Source organism: Panthera uncia (genome assembly GCF_023721935.1).
Source record: "Panthera uncia isolate 11264 chromosome B3 unlocalized genomic scaffold, Puncia_PCG_1.0 HiC_scaffold_1, whole genome shotgun sequence".
NCBI lineage: Eukaryota > Metazoa > Chordata > Mammalia > Carnivora > Felidae > Panthera > Panthera uncia.
This window is the reverse complement of record NW_026057582.1, coordinates 109,702,466-109,717,825: the sequence shown is the minus strand read 5'-3', so window position 1 is coordinate 109,717,825 and position 15,360 is coordinate 109,702,466. Positions and strand designations below refer to the sequence as shown.

The following is a 15,360-nucleotide window of genomic DNA, read 5'->3' as shown; positions in this document are numbered from 1 at the left end:
GCATCCCCCTTCATGAAATGTTGCCATCTGACCACCTGTAATTTATCAGCCCATGTCCATTCCCTAACACTGTACTGTGCGTCCTAATGGAATGAGTGTAATGACTCAACTCTTTGGATCAATCTCTTTTTTTTTTTTTTTTTTAACGAAGCTTTCTCCTTGGCAGAGTTTTTGGTTTTTTTTAATGTTTATTTATTGTTGAGAGAGAGACAGAGTCAGAGTGTGAGTGGGGGAGGGGCAGAGAGAGAGGGAGACACAGAATCTGAAGCAGGTTCCAGGCTCTGAGCTGTCAGCACGCCCCGAACCCACAGACCTGATCATGACCTGAGCCGAAGTCAGATGCTTAACCGACTGAGCCACCCACATGCCCTGGATCAATCTTTTTGATTTTGTAGTGAGATTAAAAAACAAAAAACAAAAAAAACCCAAAAAAACCTTAGTGTCTTCACTTCAGCTGAGATTTTGAACAGCCCTCTTACTCCTGTGTCCCTCTGATGCGAAGTGTGTGCTCTAGTGGTGGCCGCATCAGTGTGGGGTGTGTGCAGCCCGTGACACAATCAGTGAATGAAGACAGTTATTCTGACAAAATATGGAGGTTAATTTACATTACACTGTACACATCATAATTAAACTGAGTAAACGTGTCGCGGGTAAAATTTTAAAAGACTAATCTTTGTCAAATGCAGTAAATGATGAAGAAAGGTTGGTATTATTACTAAGTGTTTTAAGCTTTTCCTTACTCTTAGACCTCCCATCCGTCCTGAAACCAGGCATTTAATTCATCTTTGAACTCATCATTCCTATTGTTGCTAGCTTAGTGCTTTTCTTACAGAACCCCTTAAGGAGCAATAAAGCCTCCTTGTGTTATAAAATCTCCCTGATAATGCATTAGAAATTTTTTTTGTAGATTAATAAAAGTGCATTCCTGTTTACTTATTACTTTATTCAAAGCCAATAAGCGCTTTCTTTAGTTGTGTAGTAACTAGGTGTAAAAATCACGCGTTGCAGTTATACAGTTTTTGATATTTTTAGGCATCCTAAACTATGAACTTTCTTAACATCACTATCTTGCCAATTGGCCAACACTGTACCTTGACTAATGTTGGGCCTCCTCTTTGCCTCACCCCCTTGGACACATGCTTCCTGTTGCTCTGCCTAACCATGTTCCTGTACGTCTGTGAGGTTCTGGAAGCCTGTGTTCGTGCTAATGAAGTTCTGTACAACTTACCCACTGGCAAGAATACAAGGTTGGACCTTTCGACCCCCAGAACAAAATTTTCTACACTGACAGTTACAGAATTGTGGGGTGTTTTCACATTGACCTTTTGCTAATGCAATTAGCAGTATGTTTTGCATGTATGACTTCATAAATCCTTGAGTCATAAAAAAAGTATGACAATTCCAAATGTTGAAAAGAACGTGAAGTGACAGGATTGATTATGCATTACTGGTGGGAGTATAAACTGCTACAACCACTTTGGGAAACAATTTGATATTATCTTTTGAAGGTAGACATTAGATAATCTCTGATCTGTCAGTTTCATTCCTAGATATATACCCTAGACTACATATGGCACATGGAAGAAACACGTACAAGAATGTTCATAGAAGTACTATTCCTAAAAGGAAACAAACAAACAAACAAACAAACAAACAAAAGGAAAAAGCCCAAATGTCTACCAATAATAAACCGGAGAAAATAGTTTTCATGTAACCATTCCATGGAACTCACAACAGCAAAAAGGAGTAAACTATAGCTTCATAAATCAAAATAGATTAATCTCAGTAAGCTAATGTTGTATGCAAAAAGCAAATACTAGATGCCAATATAGAGTATGATACCTTTTCAAAATTACAACACAATACTACTAAACAAGATATTATTTAGACACACATATATGTTATAAAACCAACTTTAAAAATCTGCAAGGGAATGATAAATGTGAAATCCTGAAGAGTGGTGACCTCAGAATAAAGGAGGAATGCCTAAGTAGAAGAAGATCATTAGTAATATTCTAGTTGTTGGGCTAGGGTTGTATAATATATATTTTAAAAGTAACAAAAGACTGGGGTGCCTGAGTGGCTCAGTCGGTTGAGCACCCGCCTCTTGATTTCAGCTCAGATCATGATCCCAAGGTGGTGGGATTGGGCCCCATGTTGGGCTCCACACCGAGCAAGAAGCCTGTTTTGGATTCTCTCTTTCTCTCCCTCTGCCCCTCTCCCCCTACTCTCTCTCTAAAATAAAATTCAAAAATAAATAAATAAATAAATAAATAAATAAATAAGAAAAAACTGTCATAAATATAAGGATTCTGAATATTTCATAAGTTTCAACTGCCATTTACTGCCATGGAATTACCATAACTTATATAAATAGGCTTAATACCTTAGAAATTTCAGTGAATCAGTAGTCTTGAAAAATTCAACACAAGTATCATTGTTAAAATTTTTATAATACCTAATTTCCTAGACTTTTTTTCAGAAAAGAAAAAAACGAAAGGGTTTTACAATACCTGATTTCCATGAAGGTCCAAGACATCTAAGCTTTTAAGGTTCTCCAGATTTGAGATTTTCTTGATTCTGAAAATCAAAATAAGCAGAGTAGAAATAAGGATGCATTTATTGTAAATCAAAACATGCTAGAGCGTTACTTATTTTTATTAAAAAATTTTTTTAACATTTATTTATTTATTTGAGAGACAGAGAGAAAACAAGCATAAGTGGGAGAGGGGCAGAGAGTCGGGGACACAGAAACCAAAACAGGGCTCCAGGCTCGAAGCTGTCAGCACAGAGCCCCACCCGGGGCTCAAACTCAAGAACCACGAGATCATGTCCACTGACAACAGACTAAGCCACCCAGGTGCCCTGCATAACTCATTTTAAATTTATTCTTTCTACAGATAAGTAGACAGATATAGAAACAATGATAGATATACCTATCTATATAAATCTGTATATAGTAAGAGAGTATATGTAATTGTATATATAAAACAAAAAAATATTTCTCATTGATTTAATTATAATGTTAAGATGCAGTCCCACTGGAGGAAAGTCCCAAAGACAGCTTAAAAGTCGTATCTTTATGAAAAATCAACTCTACTTCTAAGAACTTTAGGACAATGCACTTACTCAAGGCAGCTCTTTTTACTTCAGAATATGATCTAAAATCCTTACCTCAGTCCTCAAGGCCCTAACCCTTGTGGCTGCTTCCTCCAGCCTTATCTCCTACCATGGCTCAGGCTCTCTGCTCTGGCCACAGGGGCTTTCTTGCTCTAACCTGACAAGTTCATTTCTGCGTTCTGTAAACGCCTTGGAGCATTTACCCTTGATGCTCCTTCTTCCTCAGTGTTCTTCCCCCAGAACTTCGCACGGTTCAGTCCCCCTGCCTGTCTCCATTATTCTCTCCTTCCCCTGCTTTAATTGACTTCATGGCATTTATGATTGCCTAAAATTATATTATTTGTTTACTTTCTTATGATCTCCTTCCTCAAACCAAAATGTGAGCTTCAAGAGGGCAGAAACTTTGACATATTCTCTACTATATCCCCAACGCTCCAAACGGGCTGGCACTGAGTAGGAACCCAATATATATTTGTTTAATGAATAAATAAACATATACTAACTAAATGGATGAGGTTTATGTACAAGGGTATCCATAATAGGATTGTTTATTGCAGAGATAAATTAGACGCCATGTAAGTTTGGACCTGCTCAGTTAGTGAATATTTGGAATTTTTGATTTGCCATCTGTGAAAAGCTAAAACCTTGCTATAAAGGAAAAAACACAGCATTTTATCTCTAAAATGCCCCCTCTTATATTCCTTAATGATTAGGGCCACCCACTGTCTCCCTCATGCCTATCTTTTCTGGCCACCTTATCTGTCCAACTGCCTCCAACAGGACAGTTCTTTTTTTTTTTTTTTCCTAAATGTTAATTTATTTTTGAGACTGAGAGTGCACACTGCAGGGGAGGACAGAAAGAGAAAGAGAGAGAATATCAAGCAGGCTCCACACTGTTGGTGCAGAGCTGGACGCAGGGCTCGAACTCACAAAGCGGAAGATCATGACCTGAGCCAAAATCAAGAGTTGGATGCTTAACCGACTAAGCCACCCAAGCGCACCATAGACAGTTCTAAAAAAATAAAACAAAAACCACTTCTCTTTTATTTTTCCCTACTACAGACCCTAATTTCTCATGCTACCATAATTCAGTAGAGGGAAAGAAGCAGTGGCAAGGAAAGGGTAGAAATGAAGTTCATACAATCCATCTTGACCATCGTCTGCCTATCACTATTCACTTCTGTTGTCATTACCTACTGCCTCAAAGAACCATTTCTACATTGCTAAATGTTTCCAGAACCTGGATCATCCCTTGAAATTTCATATATGCTGATCACTGATGTGGGGAACAAAGGCAAAAGTTCTGTTCTCTAGGAACAGAACTGCCTCGATGTTAATACTTTGCTAAGGGCAAAAGGCAATCTTAGCTTAACATTATCTCGAACACCGGCATCCTATAAGTCTCTTTTAACATATAAAAACTCCTTTGGAAACTTCCTTTATCTCTATCCCCCAACATATATGTTAGCAATCATCCTCCAAGCACATGGCCCCTGACATACATATGAAGGGTCTCCTGACTAAGGTTTTATTAGACAGTAATAAATGACCTTTTCCTAAAGAATAGGTAGTCCCCTCAAGGTCCTGGAAACCTTGCTTCCAAAATTCCTTACAGACTTATGCTATCTCTAACCCCCTCCCAACTTCAAAGTATATAATCAAATGCTCCTCACAATCCCAGTGCAGCTCTTTCTGCCCACGAGTCCCGTCCCCGTGCTTTAATAAAACCACCTTTTTGCTCCCAAGACATCTCAAGAATTCCTTCTGGACCATCTGCTCAGAACCCCAACGTTTTCACATGAGTCCCCATGTAAACATAATGCAAATTTAAACTTCATGAATTTCCATCTCCATTTGACCTCAGTCATCTTACATCATTGCCAAATCCAGAATTATATCACCACAACCAATTTAATCCAACTTATCTATGATAAGTGCACCTACTACTGTGCACTATCACAATGCAATTATGTTCACCTTCTCTCCCTTATCACACACACATGCCACACCCCCATCTTATCTTTCGTTCTTCCTATCCTTATTTTTCTTTAGTATTTTAAAGGAGTTTCTCAAGCTTATGCTGACACTATCAAATAGGAAAACAGACAAAACTTTCAACAAAATTAGTCTTCTGCCTGCTTTGCCCCTGAAATATTTAGAATAGTTGGAGAAAACTACAATACTCTGATAATATGGATTAGGACAGAGTGATGCTTTCTTTTTCTTTTTAAGTTTTAAAAATGTATTTATATGGGGGGGGGGGGGATGGTGGGGCAATTGGGGGAAAGGGAGGGGCAGAGCGAAAGAATTCCAAGCAGGCTCCGTACTGTCGCACAGAGCGGCTCGAACTCCCAAACCGTGAGATCACGACCTGAGCCAAAATCAAGAGTAGGATGCTTCACCAACTAAGCCACCCAGGCGCCCCCAGAGCAATGCTCTCTAACAGCAATCCAACTTCAGAGAGGTCTTTTACTCAACTGGTTTTATACCCCCAAGCCCATATTCCCTAAAACAGTGGTTCTCAAACTTCTGTATCAGATTCATCTGCCGGGCTTGCTAAAATATAGATTGCTGGGCCCCACCTCCAGAGTTTCTGAGATAGGGTCCAAACATTCACATTTCTGACATGTTCTTGGGTGGTGCTAATGCTGCTCGTCTAGAGATCACATCTTGAGAATGTGATCTTAAAATACAGACCTTCCACATCAAATCTCAACTCTCCTCTCGTATGAGTTTCATGAGAATGAACTCACCTACTTAGAAAATACTAAAGCGTATTCTAAGGATATAATCAGAGAGGCATACAAAGATTTATGGATAAGGATATTTATCACAGCATTATCATAGCAAAAAAAAAAGGACACAATATAAGTGTCTAACAGGGAAAATATTAACTATTACACATCTGTCTACATAACTATACATTATGCAGCTCTTAAAGATATATTTTCAAAACAAATGTTTTTTCAAAGAATGTTTAATGACCTGGAAAGATGTAAATAATAAAATATATTCAAGTGAAAAACACTAGCATAAAAACCAATTTTATAAAACTGTGATCAGGTAGGTAGAGTAGGAGTGCTTCTCAGTGTAGATTACCAAAACGTGGAAATAAGGCAAAGGAATGACCTCATGTCCCTTCAATGTCATATCAGAGCACTGGGAACAAGCGTACCTAAGGATCACCCATTTACTACTGATTAGAGCCCCAACTCTGCAAAGTTATGTACTAACTCACAGAAAACGGATTTAAGCTATGATGCTGATTTTTGCCAGGTAGGAATGTAATTTATTTTCGTCTGTTAGAAAAAATAACCCACAGGGTGATGACTTCACTGCTCTGTAGGACATGGGCCTGTTTCATAACTTAATCATATTCTGGCACTTTTTATTTCTCATTGACTATGCATCAGTTTCTCTTATCCTCCTTTTGAGTCAGCTTTGTCATCCTACTAGTTCCCTCGTTATTGAGTTAATTAAAACATTGGCCTGTAACTACTATTTGTCTGGGAATTATATGTTTAACATTTTGAAAATGATACACAAGGGATGGAGGCTGTCTCAGCCTGAAGTTCTGATTTGGAGGATCCATGTGTTCTGTTTCTGTATTTATCAGAAACCCTGGGCAGTTTTAAGGTACTTCAATCTCAGAAAGCTTCGTGCACAGTCAATTCGTCCCATAGAATTCCACCAGGGCCTCACATACCGTTAAGCTGTCGAGTAAAACAGTTCCTATATGTTGTGACTTCCAGCTTTCTTTAAGCTTTGACACACGGTGGCTTTGCGACTCTCACTTCCGATTTGGACTGCCCCAGTGATTAGGGAAAAAAGCAGGCAAGTCGCTGTCAGTGAAACCCAAGACCAACCAAACATCTTGCTGTCTTGTCTTCAGAACTGCCTTTGTCATAGATTCTTTCCCTACCCCCAGCACCTGAAATTACCTAAAAACAGATCCAATCAAAATGAATTCAGAGGCATATTAAGGCATCAGTTGACCAGGAGATCACTGGTCAGATTAGATACCGATATGTGAAATTTGCAGAATTCTAGCCAATTCTCAATATGACCTGAAAGATTTTTTAAAAGAAGTTCTCCTACTAAATGGACTGAAACTGGAAAAAGACAAGCCCCACCCATCACCTCAGCTGCAGACCACGAGGGGTACATCACAGCCCATCTCTGCAGGCTACGTTATGATGCCTGCGTAAGGACTACACTATAGAATCTCTATGAAGGCTAGGCTTTTTAGGAGTCAAAGACAAATCCTTAAGTGGAGACCTTCAAGGAATCAATAGGAAAGGAATATGGAATCCCAGGGCCTGGCTGAGAGTTTTAGATCTATAGTCCTGGGTGATCAGACAAAAGGGCATAGAAGTTCTATCCATTAGCCTGTGATCTGAGGGCACCAGAATCTCACAAAGATAAATAGGAATATAGAAAGCAGAGGAGTCAGACGGCAAGAACTTCAGTAGCAGAGCAGTAGGGGGTTCCTTCCGAAGCAATGTAAATTTCACATACAGACTCTCAGTACATTTCAGCAGAAATCTTTGTCGCAGTTGGTTGAACTTAGAGGAATGTGGTTGCCCTGGATTTTAACACCTGGTTCCAATGTCTTGAACTAAAACATGGTGCAGTGCTTTGTAAAGTGAGAGGGAGAAAACTTTCTGGACTCTCGCCCAGGAGGGGGCAACAATACACCCAAGACAAACCTGAGGAGCCAGGGTAAACTCATCCCCACTCCAGCATCCCTCAGCCAGATTTGTTCCTGTACTGCCTCAGGACAGATGTGCATCTTCAAGGCTCACAGGCCCCTTGCTGTGACAAAGTCTGCTGGCCAGAGAACACCTGAAAGATTTGGGTTGTTCTGATACTTCAGAAATATGCATTTTGGGAGAATGTGAAAAGTTGTCTTTCTGACTTTCTTTTTTATTTGAGAACCCTAGCAGCTCTAAAACTGTTTCACAGCTATTTTCTCTATGTGAAAAATAAAGTAAAACAGGACCAAACGCAAACAAAACAAAAAGATGGGAGTAGAAAGAGGAGAGTGCATTAGATTGCTTTTACTTGATTGACCAAGATAAGGACCTAGAAAAGGGCGTTAGGTCCCTTAGACTTAGAAGAGCAAAGTGACCTCTGAAAAGGTCAGAAGGCCAGATGGGACTGGTGTCTCCAAGGCATAAATTATTTTTTAAAAACTTAAAAGTTTATTTCTGAGAAGCCAGAGAAGCTGCAAAGTAGAAGCAGGAAAAAAAAAAAAAAGTAGACTGAGAGAGGATTTAAAACATTGGGACCCAGGAGCTGCTCTTAGAATTTATGTTTAAAACTAGCAAAGGAGGGGTACCTGGGTGGCTCAGTCAGTTAAGCGTCTGACTTTGGCTCAGGTCCTGATCTCGTGGTTCACAGGTTCAAGCCCCACATCAGGCTTCGGATTCTGTGTCTCCCTCTCTCTCTGCCCCTCCCCTGCTCACACACACTCTCTCTCTCTCAAAAATAAATGCACATTAAAAATTTTTTAAAAATAAAAATAAATAAAACTAGCAAAGGAAATTAAAAATGTCACTATGAAGCACCTTACCCCGGGACTGAAGGAAGAGCCCAAAGGCAATGCTACTAAAGAATAAATAGAAGCTACACAAACAGATCAATAACTCCAAGGCTCAGAAAGTAGTTAAGAAATCTCTGGGAGAGAGAACAGGGAGCACGTAGAAGAGAATGCCTTATACGTGTGAAAAGTTGACTTCTTACTTTACCCGGTAAACTACTCTGCTGGCATACTCTTACTGTGTACAGTTTCTACATATCCAACCTTGCAAAAGTCACTTTACATCTCCATTTCTTCATCTGTGAAATGAGAAAGTTGATCTCTGAGGTCACTTCAAGCTCTAATACTCCACGCTTCTCTAATTTCCCCAAATTCCGTCCAGCTACCATAATGCTCAGTTTGACGCTGGAACCAAGTATAGGCGATAAACTACATTGGTGGGCACCTTCGAGAAACCACAGAGAAAAGGGGCACCTGGGTGGCTCAGTCAGTTAAGCATCTGACGTTTGGTTTCGGCTCAGGTCATGATCTCACAGTTCGTGAGACTGAGCGCTGCGTCTGGCCCTGCTGACGGTGCAGAGCCTGCTTGGGATTCTCTCTGCCCCTCCCACGTCTCTCTCTGACAAAATAAATGAATAAACTTAAAAAATATATATATATATTAAAAAAAGAGAGAGACAGAGACAGAGACAGAAACCACAGAGAAGAGACAAGAGCCTAGAATTCTGGGACATGATCTTGGAAAAAGCACCTTACTATTACCACCAGCCAGTGAGAATAAAGAGGTAATTCAAGATCCATGCTGTGGGGGGTGGGGGGGAAAGGAAGAAGGGAGGGGAACCAAGCTTGGATATAATGCTGTATTTAAAATTCATTATTTGATAATACAAAAATCATTTTGGGGTTTGCTAAACAGCCCTTCTTTGCAGGCATTGCAAAAACTAGTAAAACAGAATGGAGAGAAAATCATGGACAAATCTCAAGGAAATTAGTCAGAAATTGTGTAACTGCACTACACAATAGAGCCTTATAAAAGGACCTGGGGCGGGGCACCTGGATGGCTCAGTCGTTGAGCTTCGGACTTCGGCTCAGGTCATGATCTCGCGGCTTGTGGGTTCGAGCCCTGTGTCAGGCTCCTTGCTGACAGCTTGGAGCCTGGAGTCTACTTTGGATTCTGTGTCTGCCTCTCTCTCTGCTCCTCCCAAGCTCATGCTCTGTCTGTCTCTCTCTCTCTCAAAAAAATAAAGAAAAAAATGTTTAAAGGAACTGGGGAAGTTTATAAAGGATATATTAAATACATACTGAAAACACCATCCAAAAAAGAATCAATCAGTAATTTGACAAGCACGAAATATCAAATATCTACCCTCAGTCAAGCACTGAGAATTACAAGTGAAACACATAAGCCTGAAGTGACTACTCATGTTTACATAATATAGCCCATGAAAACATAAAGTTAAGGCCAAAGTTTGCTATTCACTTCCATATAAGATATGGCACTGGAAAGCAATGGAAATAATAAAATATGCATTCAATAAATATTATTTGGTTTGGCTGTTAGACTGAATCTCATAAGACAAATTATGACTGAATCTTAATCCACGCAAATACTCTTTCCAAATTTTTTTTTTTATTTTTTTTTATTTTTTTAAAAAATTTTTTTTTTCAACGTTTTTTTTTTTATTTATTTTTGGGACAGAGAGAGACAGAGCATGAACGGGGGAGGGGCAGAGAGAGAGAGGGAGACACAGAATTGGAAACAGGCTCCAGGCTCCGAGCCATCAGCCCAGAGCCTGACGCGGGGCTCGAACTCACGGACCGCGAGATCGTGACCTGGCTGAAGTCGGACGCTTAACCGACTGCGCCACCCAGGCGCCCCACTCTTTCCAAATTTTAGCCTATTAGTTTCTTAAGTATTATTCAATTCTGACACGTTATCTGAACACCAGGAGACTCAACATTAGCCCTAAGTAAATAAACAAATATGCTCTACAAAGATTACCTGTTTTTTCCCAGCAGGAGGACACGGAGGGATCTCAGAGTAGAAAGCCCACTGATTTCTTCAATTTGGTTATCATATAAATCCAAGAATATTAGCCTCTGTAGATTAGAAATATTTTGGATCCGAGTTATAAAATTGTGTTGAAAGTTCAACAAACGAAGGTGTTCTTCTCCATCAATGATAGGACACACAGTCAGCTTTTGCCTAGAAAACATTTTTGAAAGTAAATAAGGTTTCAATGTGACAATCTGCCTCCTCTTAAGAATGTTATTAATAGTATCTTTGTGCTCCCATGCTGCCAGGAGAAAAAGGTAAATACAACCACTTCTTGCCTCCAGGAACTATTGTAAATCATTTCTATTAAAAGACAATGTACTTTGCCAAAGGCAGTTATCAAAATTAAGTCTAAGCTCTCATTATATTTAAAAAAATCTCCAATATCGATTATTTCACATAAAATGGACTTAACATCAGAAAACACTCAATGTAATTGCCTTCTGTGGTGAAAGTTGAGATGATTCAAAGAGCCACGTCACATAACCAGAGAAATGACCTTGATGTGAATCCACTGATACAAAGACCTCCCAGGCAACTAAGTCATCAGGAAAAAAAACAAAAACAAAAACAAAACACATATATACAGGTGTCTCACAGAATCACTGACTCTAGAGCTGAATGACACCTTGGGAAGAGGAAGAAATTCGGCCGTCTACAGTTCACCTGATGGAAACAGTTTCATCCTGAAATCCATGCATGGAAAAGTAGTCCTCAGAAACTTAGATTTTAAAAATATGATTACACATTCAACATTAACTCTAGACTTTGCAGAACATTTAGAATGCTAAAGGACACGATGGAATCTTTACTAATATATGCCTTTAGCTGTATCTGAAAGACTCAGTCTCTATTATGCAAAAAGCTATCATATATTACATGTGAAGTAAATATGTGCAGGGCCCTTTAAGAATTCTACTGGCGAAACATATGGCAGATAGGAGGGATTCTACTCTGAGATTTTCAACAGTGTTCAAGGAAAATGTGGCTCTATCGACCAGCATGTGAACAACTCTAATGGGGAGACTTATTAGAACTATTTCCTTTCAGTAAAAATCAAGTCAATAGAATCTCTAAAGAAAATAAATCAAGCATGAGTAAAACTGTGGAAGTGATCAGAACCAACCTCATTTAGAGAAAACAGAGTGATTAGCACAAGGAAATGACTGAATGCTAATGGCCAACAAAGATATGATGTTTAGGGGCCCCTAAGTAAGTGGCTCAGTCAGTTAAGCATGGGACTTCGGCTCAGGACATGATCTCACGGTTTGTGAGTTCGAGCCCCCCATTTGCTGTGTGCTGACAGCTCAGAGCCTGGAGCCTGTTTTGGATCCTGTGTCTCCCTTGGTCTCTGCCCCTCCCCCACACGCATACACACACACACACACACACACACACACACACACACGCGTGAGCGCGCGCGCGCTCTCTCTCTTAAAAATCAAATAAACATAAAAAAAATTAAACAAAAAAGATATGATGTTTAAAAATACAGACCCTGAAAAAATCAGTTTAAAATAGAAGAAAAGTAAAACATAACAGATAATAGTTGAATTCTTTTCACATATGCTTAGTATTTTGAATTCATTTCATGCATTCAAATATACTAATTTGCTCCGTGTTTTATCAGTTATAAATTAATAAATTACAAATATTCTAGTTTAAAATGTATATCTTTATTCACTTAGCAAAAAACTTATATTGTCTCATTTTTTCCTGCTCCGGACTTCGTCTGTTTCTCTTAATTAAACTTACCAATACCCCCAGCTTCTAGTTCATCCAAGTTTTGAGTCAGTCTTTACTGAGAAAAGAAAATAAATAATCTCGGACCTCCCTCTTACATAAACTACTGTAGCTTAAAATAAAGTCACTTTCTCAGATTCCAAATCCAGTGACTAAATCCCAGATCCAAGGCTCACGCGTCCACCCCTTAACCCCCTAAGTCCCTGCCATCCAGCAAACCAAGCAAACACACACACATAAAAAGGCAGTGCTCTCCGCGGGGGTCATCCTGCCTACAAAATCGCCCAGTTGCTACACCTCCTGCCCCATACCAGGTGTTTACTGGACTGTACTTTTGCCTCTGTGTTTCCTGCTTGGTGCTGGAAGGCTGCCTTCCTGGTGCTCCTGGCCTACCCTAACTCCCAAGACAGCCAGAGCCTAGCTCTCCAAGCATTTCTTCTCGGGCTACATTCTCCTCTTGACCCCTCAGTCTCCTGGCTCAGAAGCTGCAGTGAGGAAGATCTGCCTTTGGAAACCACGGCCACTACCCCTGGCTCTCAAATAATGATCCCTAAGGCTCTTGCTGCTAGCCCCACTTTCTTGGTCACACCCTGGTACTGATCAAATTATGCTTGAGCTTATGGCATTTGCAATCCTGCCATTTCACACCCAGCCTTTGAAACCGAACCGACTCCTTGGTCCTGCCTTTCCCTGGTAAGCAAGTCTCCACCTGACCAGCCGGCTTCTTCCCCCCAGATGCCCATGATACAAGGACCATCTTCACAACTGCCTGAACCACCACAAGCTACCACGCAAGTGCCTGACCTGTTATCTCTCGGCCTCACAAACACCGGCTCCTGTTAGTATCAAGGCCCACACAACTGCAGGGCTGAGGTACTATTCCTGGCTGGGCTTGTAAAGACGGAGATAAAAATTTCCAGAAGATCCCTCAAAACGTTAAAATGGTATCAGAAGAGTTACAAACATTACACGGCGTTAGATCACAAAACCCAGCAATACTGCCAACCTGGCACGAGAATTAGTGCCCTCAAGTGGTGCTCTGCCTACAATACAACAGCCCTCCAGAGAGCTTTCTCCCAACCAGACACACAAATGGTCCATGACAATTTACTGTCAGGCACTGCCAGCGTCAGAAGTCTGCTTACCAGTTTGCTCTTGGAAACGCACCGCTAAGCTAAAGGTATGCGAGGCAGAGATGGCTCCTCTAGGCTGCTCATAGCACTAAGGTAGGGTACGGGTGCTTCATCCAGCATTCTATTGCAGAGGGCTTCCTAGACTTAAAGCTAGGGATCAAATCCTAAATATATTCACGCATTCCAACGTTTTTTAGTCTATTTTTCCTCAGGCTCTGTTCTAGGGGCTGGGGATACAGAACTGAACAAAACTCCCAGTGTTTGTGGAGCTTATATTCTAGTAAGAGGAGATGGACAATAAACTTGATAAGTAAAATATTTAATGTTAGAAAGTGATAAGGACTAAGAAGAAGAATAAAGCAGAGAAGGGGGCTGGGGAGTAGCAGGGTGGAAGGGATAGTAGCTTTAGACAGGGTGGGCGGGGAAGGTCGTCCCCAGCATGATAACATTTGAGTGAAGACCTGAAGGAGGTGAGGGAGTGAGCCTACTGATACGTGGGGGAACCACATTCCAGGCAGAAGGAACATCAAGTGCAAATGCCCTGAGGTGTAAGCATGCTTGGTGTATTCAAGGGGCAGCAAGGAGGTAGGCGTAAATGTGGCAGAGTGAATGAAGGAGAGATTAGGAGGAGGTTGGACCAGTGAGGTAACTGGATAGGGCCCTAAGGGCCCATACGAGGACCATGTGATAAAGTTTTTCTATCCTAAAATCCATTTTTATCAATGTCATACTCCAGAATTACCGTACTACTCTTTCAGGATATGGGTAAGCTCTGTTACATTATATACCTATAAAATCCCTCCCCACACCCCTGGAAGGATAAATAAAAAAGTGGTAACAGTTTTATACGTACGTGGGAGAACTGAAGAGCTAGAGAACAGGAGAAGGGAGAGAGACTTGTACTTTTCCAAACTTGAACCAGGCTTATGTATTATCTAGTAAAAATAAATAAAATAAAATAAAATAAAATAAAATAAAATAAAATAAATTGTCCTCACCTTTCTAGGGTCAACCTGTCTGAGTAAAGAATTTTCTCTTCGGAAGAACGTTGGAGAATGGGAAATGATGGCATTGATGAGCTCGCCAGATTAATATGATCACCTATTGAAAACGATACACAAATTACTTGATTAAGAAAAACCTTTAAAATCTCAAGACTGAAGTTATCTTATATTTGGAGAACTTTGGCACCTACAAATATCTTTTCTGGGAAGTACAGTTTCCATAGCTCTCCACATTTAAAATTATCACATTTGAGTTTGTTCCTTTCCTCCTCAAACCTCAACTATGTATTCTGCATATACGTTCTGTATAGACCAAATCATTTTTCCCTCACCCTAGAGATTGGCTGAGAGTACAGAACAACTCTAGTGTTATCTTTACCCCTTTATAAGGCTGACTCCTCGTACTAAAATTTAACTCTCTTATAACTGACATGGCGGTCCCTCATTACCAGATACGTTTGGGCCAGCACTATGACAGCCCTGCCGGGTTCTGGACTTTGAAGGTGTCTGAAAGGAAGAATCTCCAAATGCTGATAAGGAGCTCATGGTAGTTTTCATTTCCAGCCCACATAGATCTGTCACGTTTGTTGTGGACGAGATGCATGATGATTTATTACGAGGCGAAGGGCTTATTACTCTTCCATCTCCTTCAAAATATTAAAAAGTTGGTCACAAAGCTACACAATACATGACTTTGCTACTGGAAATACAGAGAAAGTAGTCTGGGAGAGCAAATGTAAAGCTGGCATCGTCACTTTTTCT

The 15,360-nt window shown here is 40.3% G+C and overlaps 1 protein-coding gene across 3 annotated transcripts in view; it reads right to left on the bottom strand.

Moving 5' to 3' along the window:
- Positions 1–15,360, bottom strand: part of LRRC49 (leucine rich repeat containing 49) — a 149,406-nt gene that overhangs the window by 126,487 nt on the left and 7,559 nt on the right. For 2 of the 3 annotated variants that reach the window (XM_049613817.1, XM_049613819.1), the window contains 3 exons: positions 14,593–14,695; positions 10,665–10,868; positions 2,514–2,580 (listed from right to left, as the gene is read on the bottom strand). In XM_049613817.1, coding sequence (XP_049469774.1) covers positions 2,514–2,580; positions 10,665–10,868; positions 14,593–14,695 — 374 coding nt within the window. Of the gene's footprint in view, positions 1–2,513; positions 2,581–10,664; positions 10,869–14,592; positions 14,696–15,047; positions 15,246–15,360 lie in introns of all 3 variants that reach the window. The other variant, XM_049613816.1, reaches the window with a different exon arrangement.